Source organism: Oncorhynchus clarkii, chromosome 4, assembly GCF_045791955.1.
Source record: "Oncorhynchus clarkii lewisi isolate Uvic-CL-2024 chromosome 4, UVic_Ocla_1.0, whole genome shotgun sequence".
In the NCBI taxonomy this organism is placed as follows: Eukaryota; Metazoa; Chordata; class Actinopteri; order Salmoniformes; family Salmonidae; genus Oncorhynchus; species Oncorhynchus clarkii.
In genome coordinates, this window is record NC_092150.1 from 39,340,805 (window position 1) to 39,368,425 (window position 27,621).

The 27,621-nt window shown below is 46.3% G+C and overlaps 1 protein-coding gene across 1 annotated transcript in view; it reads right to left on the reverse strand.

Annotated features, from left to right (window-relative positions):
• Nucleotides 1-2,393: 2,393 nt before the first annotated feature.
• Nucleotides 2,394-27,621, reverse strand: part of LOC139407691 (inactive tyrosine-protein kinase transmembrane receptor ROR1-like) — a 188,848-nt gene continuing 163,620 nt past the window's right edge. Inside the window, exons 5-13 of the mRNA XM_071151539.1 lie at nt 17,229-17,356; nt 15,819-15,955; nt 15,381-15,561; nt 14,350-14,595; nt 13,873-14,081; nt 8,140-8,319; nt 6,587-6,814; nt 6,290-6,435; nt 2,394-5,401 (exon numbers count right to left, since the gene is read on the reverse strand). Coding sequence (XP_071007640.1) covers nt 4,474-5,401; nt 6,290-6,435; nt 6,587-6,814; nt 8,140-8,319; nt 13,873-14,081; nt 14,350-14,595; nt 15,381-15,561; nt 15,819-15,955; nt 17,229-17,356 — 2,383 coding nt within the window. The 3' untranslated portion in view covers nt 2,394-4,473. The remainder of the gene's footprint in view (nt 5,402-6,289; nt 6,436-6,586; nt 6,815-8,139; nt 8,320-13,872; nt 14,082-14,349; nt 14,596-15,380; nt 15,562-15,818; nt 15,956-17,228; nt 17,357-27,621) is intronic.

Consider the following 27,621-nt stretch of genomic DNA (forward strand, 5'->3'; position numbering starts at 1 on the left):
GCGTTACAGCGTGATTGACATTTAAAGGTAATTTTCCGATTGAGGTGACGTGCAGCGTTTACTGTGAATGCAGTCCCGGCTGAACTCGGGAACATTGCCTTTAAATGTCAATCCTACTATGCCGCAGATCTTCCATGGCCCCGATTGAATCTAGGCCAAAGTGTGCTGCTCATATTATGTTGTGTTTGTGAAATAGCTAAACTCAGCAAAAAAATAAATGTCCTTTCACTGTCAACTGTGTTTATGTTCAGCAAACTTAACATGCGTAAATATTTGTATGAGCATCACAAGATTCCACAACTGAGACATAAACTGAACAAGTTCCAGAGAAATGTGACTAACAGAAATGGAATAATCTGTCCCTGAACAAATTTGCCAGTTCTTGCTGTGAGATGGTAATCCACTCTTCCACCTAGGCACCTGCAGGTTCCCGGACATTTCCGGGAACCTGGGGGGGGGGGGGGGGATGGCCCTAGCCCTCACCATCCGATCCAACAGGTCCCAGACGTGCTCAATGGGATTGAGATCCGGGCTCTTCACTGGCCATGGCGGAACACTGACATTCCTGTCTTGCAGGAAATCACTCACAGCACGAGCAGTATGGCTGGTGGCATTGTCATGCTGGAGGGTCATGTCAGGAGGGTCATGTCAGGATGAGCCTACAGGAAGGGTACCACATGAGGGAGGAGGGTGTCTTGCCTGTAACACACAGCGTTGAGATTGCCTGTAATGACAAGGAGCTCAGTCCGATGATGCTGTGACACACTGCCCCAGACCATGACTGACCCTCCACTTCCAAATCAATCCAGCTCCAGAGTACAGGCCTCGGTGTAACGTTTATTCCTTCGATGATAAACGCGAAACCGACCATCACCCCTGGTGAAACAAAACCACAACTCGTCAGTGAAGAGCACTTTTTGCCAGTCCTGTCTGGTCCAGCGACGGTGGGTTTGTGCCCATAGGCTGCCTTACAACAGGCCTACAAGTCGTCAGTCCAGCCTCTCTCAGCCTATTGTGGACAGTCTGAGCACTGATGGAGGGATTGTGCGTTCCTGGTGTAACTCGGGCAGTTGTTGTTGTCATCCTGTACATCTGTCCCGCAGGTGTGATGTTCGGATGTACCGATCATATGCAGGTGTTGTTACACGTGGTCTGGCACTGTGAGGACGATCAGCTGTCCATCCTAGCTCCCAGTAGCGCTGTCTTAGGCATCTCACAGTATGGACACTACAATTCATTGCCCTGGCCACATCTGCAGTCCTCATGCCTCCTTGCAGCATGCCTAAGGCACGTTCACGCAGATGAGCAGGGAAACTGGGTATCTTTCTTTTGGTGTTTTTCAGAGTCAGTAGAAAGGCCTTTTTAGTGTCCTAGGTTTTCATAACTGTGACCTTAATTGCCTAAGCTGTTAGTGTGTTAACGACCGTTCCACAGGTGCATGTGCATTAATTGTTTATGGTTCATTGAACAAGCATGGGGAAACAGTGTTTAAAACCCTTTCCAATGAAGATCTGTGAAGTTATTTGGATTTTTACGAATGCCCTTTGATAGACAGGGTCCTGAAAAAGGGACGTTTACTTTCAGAGAGCAGTGGTGTAGAAACTGGTTGAGAGCGCGCAACATTCCAGAATCATAGCAGAGAATTCCGTGATTGCTCCAAATGGGAACAGTTGGAGCTGGACATAGTACTGATTAAAAACATTCCCCACATCACACTCACTCACGCACGCACACACACATACTCCATGAGGACCAACTCTCCCTGCCAGGAGTGTGTTCATCTAAGCATCTCTCCATATGTGCACCATTACTCTCCCTTTTCCTTGGCAAAACACACACACTCCTTGTTCTTTTTTACAGAAAGTGATTCCAGCCAGGATTGAAGTTAAACTCACACACACCTAGATACCACACACATTCACAGAAACACACACACACACACACGGATAATGCGAGCAAGGGTATTTTCCCAAAAAAACAAACATAAACAAGTATTCATTTGAACTATCTTACTATTCAAATGTATTTCAAGTGACGTGAGCTGAGACTCACCAACTAATACTGGACGAACGCTATTATGACAAAAAGCTGAATTGCACCACCGTGTGGTCGAAGATGGTTTTGAAGCAAATATATTTTGGACATTATGGTTACCAATGCTGGGGATACAGATTAAGCAATTGCTGCTCCCTTGTGGACCTATATAGTCAACACAACACTGTTCAACCAGACAGTTCTGGAATATATATCAACCCGACAAACTATTATTCAGACCCTGCAAATGTAACAATGCATAGATAATAACATAGGCTTTTCCAGGAATAATGATACCACCCAATATGACAAAAACATTGAATTATTTAATAATATTTTGCCATACAAAACTTCTGTGCAAATATCTTCTGACAAATACAAAGACAAGGCCTCTTGGTCAATAGAATATTCTGCATGTAAACCTTTCTTATGAATACACTGTAATACTGAAATCTAAACAAGTTTTATGAAAAGACTATCTTAGACTGTTTTATGAAAAGAAACTGATCTACATTTTTTTTTTTTTTAACTACACAAAATAGCCAGTCCCAAGATTCACAGTCTTGTGTTTAAGTGGTTTTGAACTGGTATATATGCACTTAAATTCATATACATTTATCAAAAGATACCTGTATAAAACTCCAGATACCTAGGAAGGTAAAAACCTGTTTTTAGAAAAAAAATATAAGATATGTGGAATTTAAACAAACCAAAACCTTCATCTAAAGAGCAGGTTTGTACCTCTCGACAGTATCGGACTAATTGACACATCACAGAAAATGTCAGGATAGTAGACTTTGTACCTTGATAAAAGATAAGGATGCTCTTAACATTACAGAGTTGTGTATTATACCAAAGTTAACATGGAAGGCAAGTGCTACCAAGGGTAAACCGACGATTGTCCTCTTTCTGTACGGGCGTGCGTCTTTTTAACTAAACAGTTGCATAGCAACAAACACATTCAACTGAGGTGAAATATACTGTATTGTAGCTGCTTCTGTGAGCTGTGTGCTAAAATGTGGAAGGATTTCTCATTCACCCCCCTGTATTTTATCAAAAGCCTTATATCATTCATTCAGTCTATAGTAGAACATACTTTTTTATATCGTGGATCGTTTTGACAAAGAAGTTGTAATGATCGGCATACATTTGTTAGTCCCACTTCTATATATCATCAAAAGACAATAAGATTATCCATCAAAGTCTGCATAGCCAATGTAAGAGCCATATTGCATAGCTGAATGTACCAGATATGAGATGATAAGAAAGAGGAGGACAGACATGGACACAGACTGGAGAGAGAAGTACGGCTGGTTTAAACACTGTTCTGATTTGTTCCTAGTAGCTACAGTATATCATTGCATACGAGTTGACAGAACCCTGTATTGAGAACGAGAGAGAGTCTAGTGGAGGCACATAGCTGTAGAGGCCCACATCTGTGGAGGCACATAGCTGTAGAGGCGCACATCTGTGGAGGCACATAGCTGTAGAGGCACATAGCTGTGGAGGCACACATCTGTGGAGGCACATAGCTGTAGAGGCACACATCTGTGGAGGCACATAGCTGTAGAGGCACACATCTGTGGAGGCACATAGCTATAGAGGCACACATCTGTGGAGGCACATAGCTGTGGAGAGTGAAGCAGAGGGTATGAGTGCTATGTCATTGCATAGCGTTGCGTAGGTAGGGCCTCGTCCCTTCTCCACAGGCCGCTTTGAAGTCAAATCAGAAGTCTTTGAAGTTCACATATCCCTAGAGGGGGGCTTAGCCTCCTGGAGGAGAGAGGTGCACTGTAGGGATGCCAGCCAGGCAGATGTGCTGACACAGGCTCAACTGAATATAAAGCCCTACTGACGCCACAACCGGGGACTCCCGCTGCTTCAGTACGGGGCCCCTCCAGTCCAAGCAACAACACACCCTGCTTCAGTACAGGGCCCCTCCAGTCCAAGCAACAACACACCCTGCTTCAGTACATATTGTAGCTACCAGAAGGGCTCCGTGCAGCTCGGACTTCCGCCGAAATCATTCTGACGTCAACGGGAGTCTTGGAAGATTTATTGACGTCAATGGGAGGTTATTCACAATGATGTCCGAGTGATAGAGTCATTATATTGACAGGTGTGTTATTGTTGACCTACTCTGAGCTTAGAAATCCCGGTGTCCAGGCAGGCACACGGAGTAGCATCACTAAAAAAAAGTCTATCGAGGCAGTTTGAGTTTCAGAGTAGGGGGCAGGACACACTTGATGTCTCTTTTTAGTTTTTTTTAGTTATTTTGAATATAAATCTTTGCATCTCGTTCATTCAGGATTTACGTGCATGTATTTACAAGTAAAAGTAGAAAGTTGAAACAATTATTATAATAACTTTCTTACAAAAAAAACGAAACAAAAAACATCAAATCAACCAGGTGATATACAGTACAGGTATGCAGTGTATTTACAGATCTGCAGTGATGACCGATTCACTATACATGAGTCTGTTGGCGTCGGCCAGCAGTGCGGACGTCTGTGAGGGGTCCATCTGTTGCAAAGCCTTCTGGGACATGTGTCCATACACCTGCATGGTCCCGCCCCCTGGCAGGGCGGATATTGCCACACAGTGTGACAGCAGAGGCGTGTTCGCATCCTGATTGGACCCCGTGGATGGCACGCTTGTCACGTGACCGGTGCTGGTGGAGCCGCTAGCGCTGCTGGGAGATCTGCTCTTGGGCGGGGGGAGGTGCTGCACCACCCTGGGGGGGCCCTGGGTCTGAAAGTGGGCCGCAGGGAAGGCAGCGTAGCCTGGGGGGATGGGGTACCCGTTGACAGGGATGAAGCGTTGGTGCTGGTTCTGGGCCATGGGCGCTCCATGGGTCATAGGGGTCCAGCCTGCCATCTGGTGGCCTGGATGACCTTGCGCAGGCATCCCCTGGGCCGGGTAGAGGTAACCTGCAGCGGCGGCATAGCGCGGGTTGCTGAGATTACTGACCGGACTGGCGCTCAATGAGGTGGTCTGAGTTGTGGCGTTGCCCCCGCCTCCTGATGGGGTACTAGAACTAGCGTGGGATGACAGCCCCTCCCAGGCCCTCAGGCGGCCATGGATATCTTTGAAACGTGGTCTTCTCGTCGGGCCCTCCTGCCAGCACTCTGTCATCAGGCCGAAGACCCTGGGGGGGCAGTCCTCTGGGCAGGGCAGCAGCTGACGTTTCCTCACCATCTCCATGACCTCCTGGTTACTGAAGCCGTAGTAGGGCTGCAGGCCGTAGCTGAAGATCTCCCAAAGCACCACACCAAACGCCCAGATGTCTGACTCCGACGTGAACTTCCCATAGGCAATGGACTCTGGAGGCATCCAGCGGATAGGGAGTAAAGCCTTGGGCTGGACCCTGGAATAATAATAATACAGTTATTTATAAAAAATAAATACAAAATAAATGTAAATACCAAAAGTTACTTTATATACTTTATATACAAGATTAATCTAAATCAGTGGGAACGTAAAGGCAGACTAAACATAACAGCAATGACAAACTAACCAGGTGAGTACACTAAACATAACAGCAATGACAAACTAACCAGGTGAGTACACTAAACATAACAGCAATGACAAACTAACCAGGTGAGTACACTAAACATAACAGCAATGACAAACTAACCAGGTGAGTACACTAAACATAACAGCAATGACAAACTAACCAGGTGAGTACACTAAACATAACAGCAATGACAAACTAACCAGGTGAGTACACTAAACATAACAGCAATGACAAACTAACCAGGTGAGTACACTAAACATAACAGCAATGACAAACTAACCAGATGAGTACACTAAACATAACAGCAATGACAAACTAACCAGGTGAGTACACTAAACATAACAAAACAATGCAGGTGCTTCTACACCTGCATTGCTTGCTGTTTGTGGGTTTTAGGCTGGGTTTCTGTACAGCACTTTGAGATATCAGCTGACGTAAGAAGGGCTATATAAATACATTTGATTTGATAACCCCAATGACAAACTAACCAGGTGAGTACACCAAACGAGGAAGTGAGCCCCATGCATTGAATGCACTGACTGTAAGATGCTCTGAATCAGAGTGTCTGCTAAATTACAAAACGTAACTGAGTTTGGGTAATCCAAAGGTTTGGGTAATCCAACTGTAACAGATTACATTTAGAAAGCAACCTGCCCAACCCTGGTTGGAGGTGTAGATCTTTCTGGACAGGCCCAGGTCAGAGATAGGGCTAGTGCTAGGGTTAGGATGTGTACATACCTGTAGTAGTCTGAGGTGTAGATCTCTCTGGACAGGCCCAGGTCAGATATCTTGACGTGGAGCTGTTCTCCCACCAGGATGTTACGGGCTGCTAGGTCCTTATGGACGAAGAAGTGACTGGCCAGGTACTCCATCCCAGCAGCCACCTAGAATAGAATATAATTTTCTGAGTAACAGAAATGTATCTCCTGCCTATCTCAACACCACACCACCTCCACGCAAGTTCCTGAGGCAAAGGATCTGCTACGGAACAGCGCCCCTGGATGGAGAGCAATTTGTGCAAGTTATGGTAGTTACCTGTAAGGCCAGGTGCAGGAAGTCTCCGTGGTCCAGGCTGGACTTGACGGTCCCGTCCTCGTCGCTACTACAGCCCACGTCAGAGTGAGGAGAGCGCATGATGAGGAACTCATGGAGGTCCCCTTGGTTCAGGAACTCAAACAGCATGCAGACAGGCTGTTCCTGGGTCACTACACCCAGCAGACACACCACGTTGGGATGGTGAAGCTCAGCCATGACCGACGCTTCCTAAACAGACCGATAGATAGGTACATTATTAACACACAGTGACACATTTCATGTGAAACAGCAGTAGAGGAGGGGGGGGGAGGGGGGAAAGTAGCTGACTAGCCGGATGGTCTGGGGGTAGAAGCTATTGGCCAGTCTTACAGTTTTTGCCATGATGCTCCTATACTGCCTGCATCTGAGTGAAGGAAACGGGGCTCGGGTGGCTGGGGTCCCTGATGATCTTCTTGGCCTACCTGCGACATGTGGTGTTGCAGGTGTCCTGGAGGGCAGGCAGTGTGCGCCCATAGGTGCGTTTGGCTGAGCGCACCACCCTCTGTAGCGCCTTGCGGTCCACGGCGGGCGGAGTTGCCGCACCAGGCTGTGATGCAGCCAGACAGTACGCTCTACATGGTGCTCCTGTAGAACACCGTGAGGGCCCTTTCGTCTGTAATCCGTGATGGTCAGGAGCCCCTGCCACATCGAATCCGACCCACTGAATTGCTTCTTCACTTTATCCCTGTACATGTGTTTCGCCATGTTGATCGGTGTGAGTAGGTCGTAATGGTTCTGTTCAACGATACCATTGTCCCCGGTCACCTTGCAGTGTTTATAAGCAGCGTACCTCTCCTTCAGTTTCCCTACAAGCCTCTACCATCAATCTACGGTTTTTGATTCGGGTAAGTTTTGAAAGTCACCATCGGTATCACGTCATCTATGCATTTTTTAAAATGAAACCTGTGACTGAATCGACATAATCATTGGTGTTATCCACAGGGGCGACCCGGGAAACATATCCCAGTCCACGTGATCAAAACACGGCCTTGGACCGTGTATTCTGATTGGTCGGAGCAACGCTGTACAGACCGGACCCCCGGAACTTCCCTCTTGAATCTTTGTTTGTAGGCAGGGATAAGCAAAATGGCATCAGGGTCAGGTTCACCGAAAGGAGGACGAGAGACGGCCTTATACCTGTGTCTAAAAGACGTGTAGTGGTGGTCAAGCGTGGAATTTCTGCGAGTAGGACAGTCAATGTGATGGTAATCATTTGGGAGCACAGACCTCAAACTACCTTTGTTAAAAAAATCGAGCCCATTGTTCCACCGTCTCCGGGAAATCGAGTACCCAGCTATTCATGTTCCAATAGTTATGCCAGGGTGTACGAAGTAATGCACGAAAAAAAACATAAAAATTAAAAAAACTAAAAGAATGTTGAAACCTGCATTGTTTAATAGGGGGCTCGGAGCGAGGCGCTATCTTAGCCAAGGAAAAATAAGAATCAATAAGAATCAATCAAAGATCAAAGCATCAATGAACATTACAATACAATGTCATCAATGTTAACATGCCTGTTGGAATTCACCCCACTGGCCAGGGCTGGAGTAGTCCTTCAGGGTCTTGATGGCAACCAGCTGGGCTTGCTCCATACCAGGCAGGTACAGGTGGCCCTTGTAGATCTTACCAAATGCACATTCACCTAGCTCCTCCATGAACCGCACTGCAGAGAGGGGGAGCTCCTTGGCCTTACTCTGGAGAAAGAGAGAGAGGTGAGGGAGGATGGAGGGAGAGAAAGAGAGAGAAGGAGTGAAAGGGAGAAGAAAGAGAGAGAGAAAAATGGAAGGGGCGAGAGAGGGGACAGAGAAGGGGAAGAGAGGTTACATGCTGACCACACCGCTCGTGTTACGTGCGGGAGCATTGCAAAATAAATGTACACATACATGCTATTCAATAATTGTATCCAAACTGATCGTGCGCGTCAACGAGTGTCTGTATAGCCAGGTATTTTTTACGCGTGAAGCGCTGCAAGTTCAGACTCTCCCTTCTCCTCATTGGTTTTTAGGAGCATATACCCACGTTGGTGATTGAAAGCTGAACTGAGGTCTACACTCCAGTCCAGTTGGTGGTGGTAATGCACCTTAAAGTTGGTTGCCAACCGCCATATAAAGTCCACAGAATATATCTGTGTGTGTGTGTGCACGTACACACGTGTGTTATCGCCTAGGGACATCATAATTACCTATTATTCTCGTACTGTATCCATTATCTCCTTTCTTCAGCTCAAATCGTCAATAAATCCCTTAAACCCCAGACACAAAATACATAAGCGCACCAACACTCCAGCTAAGAATCTGGCAACACACTACCAACATAAACAACAATAAACTGACAGGTTAGTGCCGATTTGAGAAATTGCCGGTAATGAATGTTCTCCAGAATTATTAAAGTGGAATGAAGTGGCCCAGTAATAACAGAAGAAGGTAAACATTTGGTTTAAGGGATGACAGACGTGTAATTATCTATCCAGCTGGGGACTGAACCATGAAAAACAGAGGGGAAGCCAAGAGGGCCAGCCAGTTGCATGGTTATGAATTTGAATGCAGAAAACTGACAATCCCCCTCTCTCAAACAAATATGTATGGACCAAACTCCACAATTACTCAACTTGTACAAAACATAGAGCAATCTTCACATCACATGTTGGAAATCAAGGTCAAATTCCATATCTATTCCAGTCAATTCAGAAAGTAAACCAAATTCCAATTCCACATTTTCCTGATTGAAAAACATTGAAGAGAATTGGCATTGCAGTGTACTTCCTGGATTGAATGGAATTGAAATGGAATTGACCCCAAGCCTTGTTCATCTTCAATCATGAGTCAGATGCACTACAGTAAAGGGGACTTCACCATTTTATCTTTCTAATTCAACATAGTCTTTGACGTTTTACGTTCCATAACCTTTCATATTGTCTTGTCATCCCAACAGCCTTCAGATAGCCTCTCCTGTCCTACAGTCTCATATCTCTGAGCTGTCCAGGTGATCTTACAGGGAGGAGGGGGGGGGGGGGGGGGGGGGGGGGCGGGTTTACAGGGGGGCTCACAGCTCAGGACAGAAAGAGATAAAAGGTGAAGAGAGGAGGCGATGAGAGATTCCAGGAACTCCCAAATAAGAAATTAAATTCCTGACAGAGGCCACAGTCAGCTGGGGGGAAGGGGGGTTTTGCTGGGGAAGGGGAGGAGTGTTTGGGGGAGGGGGCTGGTTAGCAGTGGAATGGTGAATAGGGGATGTTACTGTTATGATGAAAAGGGGGACAGATGTTTTTGGTTTGGGTTACTCCCTCCCGCGGACAAACCAGGCTCATCCCTGGAGCGAAAAAACGCAGGGGCCGCGCTGCGCCACCGCCCCGAACAACGACTCCCCGGGTGACCCTGGAACAAGGCCCGATGGCTTACGGTGACACTGAGGAGGAGGACATGAGCAGTGGGGCAGATGTTTTTCGTACTGTGACAAAAGAACACAGTCTGCCTCGGGACAGGAATGCGTGTGTGCGTGCGCGTGTTTACTTGCGTGTGTGACGGGGACCACAACACAGCACTGTCTAATACACCGAGCCAGCCCACAGCTGTAGCGTGGACGGGGACCACAACACAGCACTGTCTAATAGACCGAGCCAGCCCACAGCTGTAGCGTGGACGGGGCAATAACACTGTGGACGTATGTCGAACAGCATCAGTTTACACCATAACACAGCCAGGATAATCTGCTGAACAGGTTGGAGACAGATATGAACATAGAAAGAATGTTGGGCTGACTGTAGTATGATCCGCAGAAGAATATGAAGTATGCAATACATAGCTGTCAAAACACTGATACTGCTGTCAAACATCACAAAGAACCCCAGTGAGAAGTCGAGAGAAAGAGAGAGAGAAGGAGCTGCAGCTGAACATTCCTCATCCTGCTGAGCTCTGATAGAGATCTTAGGCTCTGGCATGAACGGGGTCACACACGTAGGTAAACACACACACACACACACAAAAGTGCACTCACGTCCGCACGCACGCAATAAAAATATGCACGCACACACGCATGAAATACTTAATTTGAATCCACCAATCAAATTGACAACAAAAAAAAGGATCCCAACATTTCAAAAGTCCCTGTTTGTATTGCACTGTAAAGGGTACAGAAAGCACTTCCTTCTCCAAACGGCGAGGCTGCCCACGACAGCTGAAAACAGAGCAGTACCTAGCCAATTGCTTTTGCCCTAGTTTTTTTGTCAGGCCCGCAATCTGGAGGCCACGCACCGCAAGGCTGTGTACGTGGCCAAGACTGCCGTCTAACAGCGCCACCAGCTTGCCCCTCCACCGCAGGCTGTCCGAGCGTGCCACGAGCGGATGGTACTTAAACAGCTTCTTGGCAAAGGCCTGCTCCGTGTAGCCGTCCAATGAGCAGCCCACTGCCACAATGAGCACCTCCCCCCAACAACAACAATATCTGCCGTATATGGCGCACAGGAAAACTCATCGTCGTCAACATCCAACCAGCTTCCCCTTCACACAAGGATGTTTACGCATGCGTGCTGTTGGTGAGACACACACACACGCACACACACACCATAGAGCTTTTCCATTCTTCTGCAGTGTTTGTCTTCGGGAGTCATAATAGCATACTTCAGAGGGAGTCAAAACACTGGCCCGAACCCTGTGTCTTTGAACTGGGCTGGGCCGGAGCAGGCTGGGGTGAGAGGGCTGTTTGTGTGTGTGTGTGTGTGTGTGTGTGTGTGTGTGTGTGTGTGTGTGTGTGTGTGTGTGTGTGTGTGTGTGTGTGTGTGTGTGTGTGTGTGTGTGTGTGTGTGTGTGTGTGTGTGTGTGTGTGTGAGAGCAGTATGGGGGCTGTTGCTGCTGCCATGTAGTTGGAGGAATGCAGGGAGGCAGCAGAAACAATAATGCTGGTGCAGTGATGCTGGGGTGGGGTGACTGGTTCCTGGATCTGGGCTTGGGGAGATTGTCTCCACATATGTTGTCTCCACTGGAAGAGGCCCTACTAACCTGATCTGAGATACGGACGGTAAACTGACTCCACCAGCGCTGCTTACAAAAAACGAATACAAACTCCCTAAAACAAAGAAGAGGTTCTCCCGAGTGGCGCAGCGGTCTAAGGAACTGCATCGCAGTGCTTGAGGCGTCACTATAGACCCGGGTTCGATCCCAGGCTGTGTCACACTCGGCCGTGGACCGGGAGACCCATGAGGCGGCGCACAATTGACCCAGCGTTGTCTGGATTAGGGGAGGGTTTGGCCGGTCGGGATTTCCTTGTCCCGTCGCGCTCTAGCAACTCGCTGTGGCGGGCCGGACGCCTGCAAGCTGACTTCTGTTGCCAGCTGGAAGGTGTTTCCTCTGACAAATTGGTGCAGCTGGCTTCCGGGTTAAGCGAGCCGTGCGGCTTGGCAGGGTCATGTTTCCGAGGATGCATCTCTCTCTCTCTCGTCCGTAGGGAAGTTGCAGCGATGGGACAAGAACATATCAAGACCATTTCAAGGACAGCTTTTTTCCATCTACGTAACATTGCAAAAATCAGAAACTTTCTGTCCAAAAATGATGCAGAAAAATTTATCCATGCTTTTGTCACTTCTAGGTTAGACTACTGCAATGCTCTACTTTCCGGCTACCCGGATAAAGCACTAAATAAACTTCAGTTAGTGCTAAATACGGCTGCTAGAATCCTGACTAGAACCCAAAAATTTGATCATATTACTCCAGTGCTAGCCTCTCTACACTGGCTTCCTGTTAATGCAAGGGCTGATTTCAAGGTTTTACTGCTAACCTACAGCCCATTACATGGGCTTGCTCCTACCTATCTCTCTGATTTGGTCCTGCCGTACATACCTACACGTACGCTACGGTCACAAGACGCAGGCCTCCTAATTGTCCCTAGAATTTCTAAGCAAACAGCTGGAGGCAGGGCTTTCTCCTATAGAGCTCCATTTTTATAGAACGGTCTGCCTACCCATGTCAGAGACGCAAACTCGGTCTCAACCTTTAAGTCTCTACTGAAGACTCATCTCTTCAGTGGGTCATATGATTGAGTGTAGTCTGGCCCAGGAGTGGGAAGGTGAACGGAAAGGCTCTGGAGCAACGAACCGCCCTTGCTGTCTCTGCCTGGCTGGTTCCCCTCTTTCCACTGGGATTCTCTGCCTCTAACCCTATTACAGGGGCTGAGTCACTGGCTTACTGGGGCTCTCTCATGCCGTCCCTGGAGGGGGTGCGTCACCTGAGTGGGTTGATTCACTGATGTGGTCATCCTGTCTGGGTTGGCATGATGACTCCTTGCTGTCCCCAGTCCACCTGACTGTGCTGCTGCTCCAGTTTCAACTGTTCTGCCTTATTATTATTATTATTCGACCATGCTGGTCATTTATGAACATTTGAACATCTTGGCCATGTTCTGTTATAATCTCCACCCAGCACAGCCAGAAGAGGAATGGCCACCCCTCATAGCCTGGTTCCTCTCTAGGTTTCTTCCTAGGTTTTGGCCTTTCTAGGGAGTTTTTCCTAGCCACCGTGCTTCTACACCTGCATTGCTTGCTGTTTGGGGATTTAGGCTGGGTTTCTGTACAGCACTTTGAGATATCAGCTGATGTACGAAGGGCTATATAAATACATTTGATTTGATTTGATTTGATAACTGCCAATTTGCTATCACAAAAACGGGAAGAGGAGCGGGAGGGAGGAAAGGATGTCATTGACCACTAGAGGATGAGAGATCCTACCCACTCTGCCTCACTTTAACATCCACAACACATAACTCTGCCTCATAGACTGGATTCTGTGCTTTTCACTCGTTCTACACCTCCAACATTGAGTCTTAGTGACATTCTCCCACTCACATGTAGTGTTGTAAACAGGGTGCCACTCAGCAGGCCTTTACCCATAAAACCTATTTAGCCGAGATATGTAGGTGTCATGGCCCTGACTCCTCTAACCCTAGTCCTATCACCACCAGGAGAGAGAGACTTGAGTCTGGGTCTCTGGGTCTCTGGCTGGGCCAACAGAGTTCAGGCCCACTGGGACCAGTGTGTGTGGGGGACCGAGAACATTCTGTTTGTGAGTGAGTGAGTGAGTGAGTGAGTGAGTGAGTGAGTGAGTGAGTGAGTGAGGAAGAGAGTGAGAGTGAGTGTGCACATGCCATGTGTGTTCTGTTTTGGAGAGTGCACATAGTGTGAGCTGTGTGTGTGTGGACTGAGTGGACTATAAGAGGGTGAGGAGTATGGGACTAGAGATGGTGCCAGCTAAATGTTGTACCTTGGGTTTGTAGTTGGTGAGCATGGACATCTCTACATTCTGTCCTCTGACAGGTTTGGGCTGTCTGGGCGCCGGGGGTCGGGCAGCCTTCTGGTTGTTACGACACACACAGATGAAGAAGAAGAGGGCGATGGCCAGAGGGATGGCTACGCTCGGGACCAGGATGTAAAGAATCTCCATGTTACTGCCCCCACGGTTCTCCTTATAATCTTCATGGGACATAGATAACACAGGGTTAATGTTCGAACTCTATGTTTACTGCCCCGCCGCTTCTCTTTCTAACCCAAACAGCACACTGTACACTGCAAAAACAATGTGGCGCTGCGATTTAGTGTTAAAACACCCATAACATACAAAGATCAAAAAAATAACAACTAATGTGTCTTTTTGATAGGTTGCAGCATTGGCTCCCAATAATACCCAAACAGCAAAAGACATCAATGAGTTTATAACCCCCTATGTCGCCTTATGTCTCACCACAGACGGGGATGTCGCACAGCTCCATACGGACTCCCTCGTCCAGGGTGAAACACCATGGTCCCTCCTGCGTGTTGCCGGGGTTACGGCAGTAAGAGTGGCCTCCGCTGAGCTCTGGGTAGCGCAACGCCAGGTAGGTGTGGCTGTGAGGGTACTGAGAGTTCCAGGGCTGGCACTGACGACCCGACTTGGTCTTACTGACCGTCCCACGGTAGGCTGAACCACTGCCGTTGAAACACTTGTGGTCTGGTTGAAGTACGGGGGACAGAAAACAAGTGTGTGTGTTAGACCAAATTGTAGAGCCAAAGAAAAAACAATAATAGCAATTTTCTATCATCCACTCAACTGAAATATTTTTAAAATATAATTGGATTGAAATACAAAAAAATAAAGTGCAAAAATCTATTAATCAAAAACAACACTTTGTTTAAGGAGAAGTAACATGCAGTGAAAACAAATATTAAATTTTAACTTTTAAACTTGAACTGAGTAAAAACTCTAAATATGTGATTGCACAGTAATGTTCACTTGTTTGAGGTTGAGGGTGATACTTGGTGGTGTCCCATCTTTTCCACAAGTTCATCAATGTTCGGGGTAAGGCTCTGAGCTGAAGAAATCCTCAGAATTGAGTGGAGGTGTTCAGCAGTAAGTCGACTTCTGTGTGATGTTTTGTTCAGGTTCATCAAAGAAAACAGTTGTTCACACAGGTATGTGTTGAAACACTTGTGGTCTGGTTGAAGTACGGGGGACAGAAAACAAGTGTGTGTGTTAGACCAAATTGTAGAGCAAAGACGTGTCGGAATGAAGGATATTATTTTTTGTTGTTGTTGTTTATTGTTGCTGATACTGTACAGTATGTTCAATTAGGATTTGCTGTTGCCTAGCAATACTGTTGGTAGTGGACGACAGTATGTGGATGCCAATGGGTTAGCTATAAAAGCGGATTTAAGATAACAACAGAGACTCTTCTTTATGGGCCACGTACAGACTATTGATACTGGAAGCACAGTTTACAATATAGAATGTCTTACTCTTGTTGATGGGCTCGGCCATGGGGATTCCTATCCTCATACAGATCGCAGCCTCTGGGCTGTCGTGTGCTGCCAGGTCCTCACAGTTCGGCAGCTTCAGTCTCTTCAGGATGATGGGGTTGGAACGGGCGATGATGTACTCGGTCTTACACAGGTCATTCTCCAGGATCTCGCATTCATCCTTGCGGACAGGGAGAGAAGGGGGAGAGGGTTTGAGACTGACACAAAGATTGCAGTAGAAGCAACACAACGTTGTAACACGTGCTAGGCCACTCCAGAGGGTGACCGCTACTACTAACCTAAATAGAGATATTTCTCACTTACTAAATGGTATATTGTGTCCACTTGTCAATGCTAGCAAGTCGAAATATATCCAGCTTTATATTGTGTCACACTGACTGTCTTCAGTCAGTGTGACAAAGCTACATAGACAATTACCTTACACAGGTCCCTGGGCTTGTCAGTCCCAGAGCTGCGGTCACATGTCGGGAAGGCAAAGTGGCACAGAGACGGGATGGCGAACTGGGAGCAGCGGTCCGACAGGTGGCTGGACGTTCCGATCATAGTGAAGGCGGCTGGGTGGGGAAAGTGGCCATGCGTAAGGGCATAAGAAGTCTGAAGTTTAGGTATACATACAACTATAGCTATAGCCCTATAGCAATTTATCAAACTTGTATTTCTCCACCGAGATCAAGTATGACCGAGATCAAGTACGATCCAAATCAAGTATCATATGGGACAGTCGTAACCTTTGTGGGGATTGCCTACATCCAAACTTTTGGGGGACATTTTCCCCGTCCAGTCGGACACAAATAACTCACAGTTCATGTCTGGTCCTGTAGTGTGTATATTTGCTCTAGAGTGCAATCGCAGTTTAGGACAGCAGCCTGTCTGTCTGTATTTACAGGGGCCTGTACAGACTGTGGTTTACAGGGAAAGTATAGCAGCTACATACTCCACATCGTCTCTGGGTTGGGACTGACCACCACAGACAGTGGCAGGCAGCTCCGACACACTCGACTATGAACGGACACATAATGTCACCAGGAAAATAAACAGAGCCAGCACGCACGCACACACACACACACACACGCACACACACACACGTATGAATGCTCTCTCAATCTCTCACACACACGCACACACACACACGTATGAATGCTCTCTCAATCTCTCTCTCTCACACACACACACACACGTATGAATGCTCTCTCAATCTCTCTCTCACACACACACATATGAATGCTCTCTCAATCTCTCACACACACACACGCACACACACACAAACGTATGAATGCTCTCTCAATCTCACACACAAACACACACACACATGAATGCTCTCTCAATCTCACACACACACACCCACACACGTATGAATGCTCTCTCAATCTCACACACACACACACACACACACACACACACACACACACACACACACACACACACACACACACACACACACACACACACACACACACACACACACACACACCCACACACACACACACACACAGTGATGTTCAGACATGTCTGATGAACTATACTTGGGATACCCAGAAACAAAGCGTAGACTGCGTGTGTACCATACTGTGACGTTAGCATCCTGAACTCTTATCCTTCTATCAGATATCCTCTCATCATCCTAGCTGACACTGACTCAACCTGGGTCAGATTGGAGCTGGAAAGGATGAGTGTCTGGTTGGTTTACACGAAGGACCAAATCTGGACCATGACCCTTATCCCTGTACACTGATTTCACTCACAATACACCCACATGGGACAGACGGATACGGGAAATGCACACACACACACACACACACATCACACACAGGGAGGCAGATAGCGTACCTGTGATCTGGGTCTCGATCTCGCCCTGCATCTGCAGGGAGTCGACGAAGATGCTGCGGTTCCCTATGAAGCGAGAACAAGCTACGCCCCTGTACGGCTGGCAAAACCCCTCTTCATCAAAATCATCCCTGTTAGAGAGAGAGGGAGAGAGAGAGAGGTAGAAAGTGGGAGAGAGAAATAGATAAGAGAGAATGAATGTACATTACAGTTCACAGAATGGCCACTAGAGGTCAGAACAGCATGCATTACACTTCATAAGCATGTGGCACAAACACTTCTCTCTCTCTCTCCCTCTGCACAGCTCTTCACAGCGGAACTTGGGTCATGGAATGCTGGATGGCGGTAATTGACCAGCCAAATGACCGTGGTCACCGTAATAGCAGTTCATTCTAATTCTACATAGGCAAGGTCAACAATATAGGCTGTCTACTGCAGTGCAAGTGTTTGCAGAGCAAGCAGTTGCCTGCAAAAGTGACCCTCAGTAAATATAGTGTTGAATACATTTGCCATCAAAAATTTGCACATCCAAGAGGAAAACAATTAGCGGCCTAGCAACTCCAGCAAAGTTTGCAAGTGCATGAGCGTTATTTGGCTGTAGGCTAATCACCCACTGGTAGGCTATGCACATTTGCAAGCAATCATGTGTGGATCTTTCTGTTTGCTAGCCAGCTAAATTAGCTAGCTAGCTTGCTTCACCAGTAGACAGCGCGTCCAGCATAGTGTCCAGCATGCTGATCGTGCTAAGAAGTCAGAAATATGGTCCAACTAGCAAGTGTTGCACTAGGAAAATATTCTCAGTCCCATTTCATTCAGAAACTCAAGCTAGCAGCATCAAAACAACTTTGTAACGACAGACCCACTAGTGTCTTCAAATCTGCGCAGGCCCATCGTCAGCTGTCGCACAGACAGGCAGACGCACAGATGGACTGACAGCCTGGAGCCAATTACGAAATGCATTTGTCAGCTGAATTGCACGTTTATTCTGTATCACTCAACTCTCATTGATGAGTCTCGTATTGAGAGGGATACAGCGAGACACAGTGCACCCGGAATGTATTCAGGCCCACATTTTGTTACGTTGCAGCCGTATTGTAAAATGTACGAAAAACACATCTCCCCATAATGACAAAGCAAAAACTGTTGTTTTTTTTTAGAATTTTCGGCAAATTTATCAACAATTCGTCTTCTTGGGTATGACGCTACAAGCTTGGCACATCTGTATTTGGGGAGTTTCTCCCATTCTTCTCTGCAGATCCTCTCAAGCTCTGTCAGGTTGGACGGGGAGCATCGCTGCACAGCTATTTTCAGGTCTCTCCAGAGATGCTCGATCGGGTTCAACTCCGAGCACTGGCTAGGCCACTCAAGGACATTTTGGTGAATGTAACTGTGCTGCTGGAAGCAATTTAATGATGCCTTTTTGCCAATGTTTATTGACACACCATATTCAACCGGTGTTGAGCGTTCATAAAATCATCAGTTACTCTGCCCTCTGGCACACTCAGGCGAGAGTGCTCTGAAATCGGAGTAGATAGCCAGAGCAAATTTACAAACGCACCCTATGTGTGCTGCTGCTACAGGGAGGACGGCGTTGCCTAGGCGACCGGCGACTTGTTTGCTACAACACCTTGCTCGTTTCAGAGAGGAGCAACAACGTTTGTTGTTAAGATTCCATGTTACCGCAGAAACGGACTCAACCTCAAGAATGCTCGGGTGTCCTGTCTTTAGTCAGCTGTTCGTTCCACACACACAAACACCCAAAAATAATTTCAGGACGTTTTTATCCATAAATGTTGGTTACACAGTACTACGGTAATTGTGCCAGCAGCTCTAAGTGGAACAGAGAGAAGAGATTCAGTCCTGCTCTAACAACATTTATCTAAGTGTCCAGTGTCAGCTGATACAGCTTGATGTCTCAGTCCTTCCCAAGAGAAGAGATGTGAACTGTATAAAGATTTAAAGAGTCGGCCGTTGGGCTTTATTCCTGTTTATGGGAAAAGGATATCATCATGGGCTTTAATACGAAACACATGAAGAGTGGGGAAACTATAACAAGCATGTGTGTTTGTGTGTGTGTGTGTGTGTGTGTGTGTCAGAGTGCATCTGTGAAGGTTAATGTCCAAGTAGGCATTAGCAACTTCATTGTTTCCATCAGTGTCCACACACATGGGCCACACTCACAAAGATAGGACACACACACACACACACACGGCCATTTTCACACACACACAGAAACAAGGCCATTTTCACACTATGAGCTCATTTAGTCATGTGACTGAAGCCAAGCCAGTTGGAGACCATAGAAGGGCGTATGACATAACTATTATCATATTCTCACAATAAGCTCCCTCTCTACATCCTCCTGCTTCAAACCACATTAACCACCCTAGATCATTATGGCTGAGTGTGGCAAATGCCCTAATGCTAACTCATTCAATTCCAGAATCACGCACACACATACATACACACACAAAAACTGAGGGTAACCCTATCGGTGTCTGGGCTGGGGTGAATGGCCGAGCGTGGCGGGGTGTGAGTCAGGGGTCAATGGGTCACTTTCTGAGGAGAGTGTTAAGTGTCTCAGAGGCCAAGGTCACCTCTCTACCCTAACCTTTAACCTCCCCCCATTTACTGACTCAGAATGGGCTATCCAGAAATTGACACACACACACATGCTCTCTCTCTCACACACACACACACACGGACACACAAAAACTGGGCTCTGCTCCAAGATGGGTTTCAATGGGAAATACAATAACATTACATTTATGAGATTAATAAAGGCTTTTCCATACTGCTTTAGTCTAATGTACAACTTCCCCCTTGAGAATGTGGATACACACACACACACACACTCAGAAAGAGTGCAAGAGAGAGAGAAATAGAGGATTCCTTTGGCTGAGGTTCGAGTGTGTCGTCGGGAGTGTATCCAGAGCCATGGTGTGTGTGTGTGTCGCCGGGGACAACGTGGCCGCACTGAGATGGCTAAATGACGAGGAAGAGTAGACAACCCTGCTTCCTCAGAGTCCTGCTCTATATCCTGACCCGGCGACAAATTACAACCCTGGCCCGTCCAAAAGACCTCAACCAACATCCCTCGCCCAGAAACTCTGCTCCAAAAAGCTTTAGGTTAAAAAGCCCGGTCCAAAACATTCAAACAAAAATGCTTGGTAGAAGACGTCTCTTCCAAAGTCCACTAACCCCCATCATCTGCTTTTCTCTGAAGGCGGTTGCTGTCTGTGTGGCGTTCCAAATGGCACCCTATTCCCGTATAGGCTCTAGTCAAAAGTAGTGCACTATGTAAAGGATAGGGTGCTATTTGGAACATATCCCGTGTGTGCATGGTGGGAGGCTGAGTCCATCACAGAATGGGAAGGCAGCTAGTCCCAGTGAGTGTGGTTGCTATTTGGATAAACAGTGTGGATGTTCAGGCCTTTCTGAACATCCAAACTAACACCACACTGTGAAAGGGGCACATCTGTAGTAGTAGTTTATAATGGCTAATTACAGGAAGGGCTTTTCCGTTAAACTGACTGTGTTTGCCTAGGCTACGCTTACATCATGGGTTCTGTCTGAGAGCGAGAGAGAGAGAGCAGTTATAACTATAGGCTAGAACCCCGCAGAGTCTACCACACACACACGAACACACACGACTTGACATGGACACACACACACACACATAGAAAACACACAGAAACAAAAGCAAACATTGGTTCACTCACATGTTCTTTGTTTTACTTTCTTGCGTACACACACACGCTCGTACGCCACACACCAAGGTTATTATAGTAAAAGAAAACAAAAACACGATCTAGTAAACTGAAATGAAATAATGAACAATCCTTTTTACAAATTAAAATTAGACTGAAACTATTATCTTTGACTCAAAAAATGTAACATGGGTTTCAATGGTGTTTTCAAGATACTGAATCTGGCGGGTAAACGTGTCCAGGAGATGCCGATGTTTCAAATAAGCCTAGCTTGTGCATCACTATCACTAGCTAACAGGGGGGGGGGGGGGGGGAATGGTAAGGTAGCTAACTTGAATCTTCTTACGTGTACTACTAAAGTTAAAATGGATTGGTTGCGGATTCAACTTTTCTGGACCCCTCGTCCCGACAGCTAAAGGTCCCGACAGCTAAAGGTCCCGACAGCTAAAGGTCCCGACAGCTAAAGGTCCAGACAGCTAAAGGTCCCGACAGCTAAAGGTCCAGACAGCTAAAGGTCCAGGCAGCTAAAGGTCCCATTCAAAAAATGTAGAACCAGGAACAGATATTGCCCTTGGTTTACTCCAGACCTGCCTGCCCTTGACCAGCACACAAACATATTGTGGTGTACTGCATTAGCATCGAATAGCCCCCGCGATATGCAACTTTTCAGGGAAGTTAGTGTAACAGTATAAGTTTAAACCGTCCCCTCGCCCATACCCAGGCGCGAACCAGGGACCTTCTGCACACATCAACAACTGACACCCACGAAGCATCGTTACCCATCGCTCCACAAAAGTTCCCCTTGCAGAGCTAGCAAAGGCTAGCTTTTTCAAGACATTTGCATCCTGTAGCACAAACTCCAAAAAGTTCTGGGACACTGTAAAGTCCATGGAGAATAAGAGCACCTCCTCCCAGCTGCCCACAGCACTGAGGCTAGGAAACACTGTCACCACCGATAAATCTACGATAATTGAGAATTTCAACAAGCATTTTTCTACGGCTGGCCATGCTTTCCACCTGGCTACCCCTATCCCGGTCAACAGCCCTGCAACCCCAACAGCAACTTGCCTAAACCTCTCCCATTTCTCCTTCACCCAAATCCAGATAGCTGATGTTCTGAAAGAGTTACAAAATCTGGACCCCTACAAATCAGCTGGGCTAGACAATCTGGACCATCTCTTTCTAAAATGATCGGCCGCAATTGTTGCAACCCCTATTACTAGTCTTTTCAACCTCTCTTTCGTATCGTCTGAGATCCCCAAAGATTGGAAAGCTGCCGCGGTAATCCCTCTCTTCTAAGGGGGAGACACTCTAGACCCAAACTGTTACAGACCTATATCTATCCTACCCTGCCTTTCCAAGGTCATCGAAAGCCAAGTTAACAAACAGATCACCGACCATTTCAAATCCCACGGTACCTTCTCCACTATGCAATCTGGTTTCAGAGCTGGTCATGGGTGCACCTCAGCCACGCTCAAGGTTCTAAACGATATCATAACCACCATCGATAAAAGACAATACTGTGCAGCCATTTTCATCGACCTGGCCAAGGCTTTCGACTCTGTTAATCACCACATTCTTATCGGCAGACTCAACAGCTTTGGTTTCTCAAATGACTGCCTCGCCTGGGTCACCAACCACTTCTCAGACAGAGTTCAGTGTGTCAAATCGGAGGGCCTGTTGTCCGGACCTCTGGCAGTCTCTATAGGGGTGCCACAGGGTTAAATTCTCGGGCCGACTCTTTTCTCTGTATACATCAGTGATGTCGCTCTTGCTGCTGGTGATTATCTGATCCACCTCTACGCAGACGACACCATTCTATATACTTCTGGCCCTTCTTTGGACACTGTGTTAACTAACCTCCAGACGAGCTTCAATGCCATACAACTCTCCTTCCGTGGCCTCCAACTGCTCTTAAATGCAAGTAAAACTAAATACATGCTCCTCAACCGATCCCTGCCCGCACCTGCCCGCCTGTCCAGCACCACTACTCTGGACGGTACTGACTTAGAATATGTGGACAATTACAAATAACTAGGTGTCTGGCTAGACTGTAAACTCTCCTTCCAGACATTAAGCATCTCCAATCCAAAATTAAATTTAGAATCGGCTTCCTATTTTGCAACGAAGCATCCATCACTCATGCTGCCAAACATACCCTCGTAAAACCATGTTAATTCCTTAGTTAGTGATGTGGACACCGAGGAACTTGAAGGTCTTAAACCGCTCCACTACAGCCCCATTGATGTGGATGGGGGTGTGCTCGGCCCCTCCGTTTCATGTAGTCCACGATCAGCTCCTTTGACAAGCTGACGTTGAGTGAGAGGTTGTTGTCCTGTCACCACACTGTCCGGTCACTGACCTCCTCCCTATAGACTGTCTCAACATCGTTGGTGATGAGGCCAACCACCGTTGTGTCGTCAGAAAACGTAATGATGGTGTTGGAGTCGTGCGTGGCCATGCAGTCGTGGGTGAACAGGGGGTACAGGAGGGGACAAAGCACGCACCCCTGAGAGGCCCCCGTGTTGAGGGTCAGTGTGGTGGATGTGTTGTTGCCTATCCTCACCACCTGGGGTGGCCCGTCAGGAAGTCCAGGATCTAGTTGCAGAGGGAGTTGTTCAGTCCCAGGGTCCTGAGCTTATTGATGAACTTGGAAGGCACTATGGTGTTGAACACTGAGCTATAGTCAATGAACAGCATTCTCATGTAGGTGTTCCTCTTGTCCAAGTGGGAGAGGACAGTGTAGAGTGCTATAGAGATGGAGTCATCTGTGGATCTGTTGTGGCGGTATGCAAATTTCAGTTGGTCCAGGGTGTCTGGGATGATGGTGTTGATGTGAGCGTTGACCAGCCTGATAGAGAGGTCATCAAAGCTATGATATACAATTTCAAAAAGCCTGTTTTCGCATTGTCATTATGGTTTATGATATGTGGATCGATGAGGATAATGTTCAATTTAATCCATTTTAGAATAAGGCTGTAACGTAACAAAATGTGGAAAAAGTCAAGGGGTCTGAATACTTTCCGAATGCACTGTATAGAACGTTACTGTAAACACTGTAGGCTACTTGAAAAACAACACTGTAGGCTACTTGAAAAACAACACTGTAGGCTACTTGAAAAACAACACTGTAGGCTACTTGAAAAACAACCCTGTAGGCTACTTGAAAAACAACACTGTAGGCTACTTGAAAAACAACACTGTAGGCTACTTGAAAAACAACACTGTAGGCTACTTGAAAAACAACACTGTATTACACAAGAAGACCTAATCTAAATGCATATCCCAATGAACGGATTCAGGTCAAACGGTTGGTATGCAGATACCGCATGGACGTTTTACCAGTAAAACTTGAAGAATTATCATTCATGATTGACAGACAGACCACGAAAATGTGTGTTTAAAGTATAGGTAAAGAAACACATGCGCAGAACGTGATTTGGATCTTCAGGAGGAAAAATGATCTATGGAGCTGGGACCGGGCGGTTACCTACGGATCCGTCAACCAAGTTAAAAAGCATTGGGTTGGTGTAAACACAGGTGAGCATTTCATTGCACCAGTTTCGGTGGTATTAATTTTAAAGTCACATTGAGATTGACTTCATATACATTTGGGAAAAAAATAATTTCTATCCTTATTTTACCGGGTAAGTTAACTGAGAACATATTTTCATTTACAGCAACGACCTGGGGAATAGTTAAACATAACCTAACCTGACCCATCACCTTTCATATTACTGCCCCCCATTGCAGGAGGTGACAAAAACTTTACAACACAACTGGCTCCTATACTCCCACGCATGCTTTTTGTCCCTAACAGGAAAACTAAAACAAAATAATATAAAAATGTCCTTTATATAAATATTTTGTTAAAACTAAAATAAAAAAAAATTAGCAAATCAGGTCCGAAAACTAATTGAAACTAAACTGAATTTCTAATAAAAATTGAAAGACGAAAAAAATAAAAATATATATAATAACATTGTCACACACAGACACACAGACACACAGACACACACACACACACACACACACACACACACACACACACACACACACACACACACACACACACACACACACACACACACACACACACACACACACACACACACACACACACACACACACACACTCTCCTGTTGGTAATGGAATCCTTCGGTCTAGCCTGGTAAAGCCATAAAGCAGTGACGGGAAGGAGGAGGCTGTTTTACCATGGGTCCCCCAGGACCACTGATGTGTGTGCGTGTGCATGCGCGGGCGTGTGTGTGAGCCTGCCTGCCCTACGTGCCCAGTCATCCATGGGGGAGAGACACCAGATAACATTAGGAAGATGGCCCAATGTGTTTTTACTATGAAGGTAAGACATCAGCCACGCTGCTAAGGCCTTGACCTCGGAGACTGGAGAGGGCCGAGGGAATAAAGACGATGGGCTCCCGACCGTTGACAGAAGTACGGTCATCTAAGTCAACTCCAATCCTGGTGTTCTCTGGGAAAGCGACGTCTAAAGGAGGAAAGCGAAAGTCAACATATCTGTGGGAAGACCTTGGAGTTGACGTTTCGGGGCAACAAAGGCGTTTCCCCCAGTATGTCTGTATTGTATCGTTCTATTGGAATCTGTAAATAAATGGACATAGAGCCTTGTAAATGTCCTCCACTTAAAACACAGGGAGTCTCTATCTATGGAGATGTCAATATTATGTTGCAAGCTCAACACAGAGGAGCAAGGCTAATGGATTTGGTGGTCCAACGCTAGCGGAGGCTAGTCAGCGCCTCTGGAGGCCAATAAAACATCCCTCAAATTCCCCAAAGCAGGAATGTTATCCAACCTGTCATCCCTCTACTTTCTCAACCGTTCGCTCTCTTCCCCTCTCCTGTAGTTCGCGTTTCCTGGTGTGTGTCTGTGGAATCCTTTTCCCAGCAGGTTGGAGATCTAGGAGCAGACTGGAGAGAATGAAGGATATCAACTCTACACTGTACTTATCTACATTCCACGTATCTAACCCTGGTTTTGATTACTGTACTGGGCGTTGTGTTGAGTTAGATTCACGCGGGAATAGGACGGGACAGACAGAAACCACGAAGGCAAAGCATCAAAACTTAAACTCCCCAAAATCCTGACTTAGCAGCTCTTTTCATATGGTCCTTTTCAAAGCCTTCACTTAGATCTTTTTAAATCGACAGTTCATAAAGCCTTCGCTAATTGGTTCGATTTACATTGAAGTTGAGACGTTACTAGGGCTGTGGCGGTCACGAAACTTTGTCAGCCGGTGATTAACAAGCAAATAACTGTAGGTCTCAGGTTAATTGACCGTTAATTAACGTAAACACATTTAGAATTTCCTGGCTTCTACACATAACCTACAAGGCACTGATGCAGACCTTTGGAACATCTACATTTTTGAAAAAGTCGAATAAATCCATGTAATACAGCCTACACCGTCACAATGAATCCATGTAATACAGCCTACACCGTCACAATGAATCCATGTAATACAGCCTACACCGTCACAATGAATCCATGTAATACAGCCTACACCGTCACAATGAATCCATGTAATACAGCCTACACCGTCACAATGAATCCATGTAATACAGCCTACACCGTCACAATGAATCCATGTAATACAGCCTACACCGTCACAATGAATCCATGTAATACAGCCTACACCGTCACAATGAATCCATGTAATACAGCCTACACCGTCACAATGAATCCATGTAATACAGCCTACACCGTCACAATGAATCCATGTAATACAGCCTACACCGTCACAATGAATCCATGTAATATAGACTACACCGTCACAATGAATCCATGTAATATAGACTACAACTTCACAATGAATCCATGTAATACAGCCTAGATCATCACAATGAATCCATGTAATACAGCCTAGATCATCACAATGAATCCATGTAATACAGCCTACACCGTCACAATGAATCCATGTAATACAGCCTACACCGTCACAATGAATCCATGTAATACAGCCTACACCGTCACAATGAATCCATGTAATACAGCCTACACCGTCACAATGAATCCATGTAATACAGCCTACACCGTCACAATGAATCCATGTAATACAGCCTACACCGTCACAATGAATCCATGTAATACAGCCTACACCGTCACAATGAATCCATGTAATACAGCCTACACCGTCACAATGAATCCATGTAATACAGCCTACACCGTCACAATGAATCCATGTAATACAGCCTACACCGTCACAATGAATCCATGTAATACAGCCTACACCTTCACAATGAATCCATGTAATACAGCCTAGATCATCACAATGAATCCATGTAATACAGCCTAGATCATCACAATGAATCCATGTAATACAGCCTACACCGTCACAATGAATCCATGTAATACAGCCTACACCGTCACAATGAATCCATGTAATACAGCCTACACCGTCACAATGAATCCATGTAATACAGCCTACACCGTCACAATGAATCCATGTAATACAGCCTACACCGTCACAATGAATCCATGTAATACAGCCTACACCGTCACAATGAATCCATGTAATACAGCCTACACCGTCACAATGAATCCATGTAATACAGCCTACACCGTCACAATGAATCCATGTAATACAGCCTACACCTTCACAATGAATCCATGTAATACAGCCTAGATCATCACAATGAATCCATGTAATACA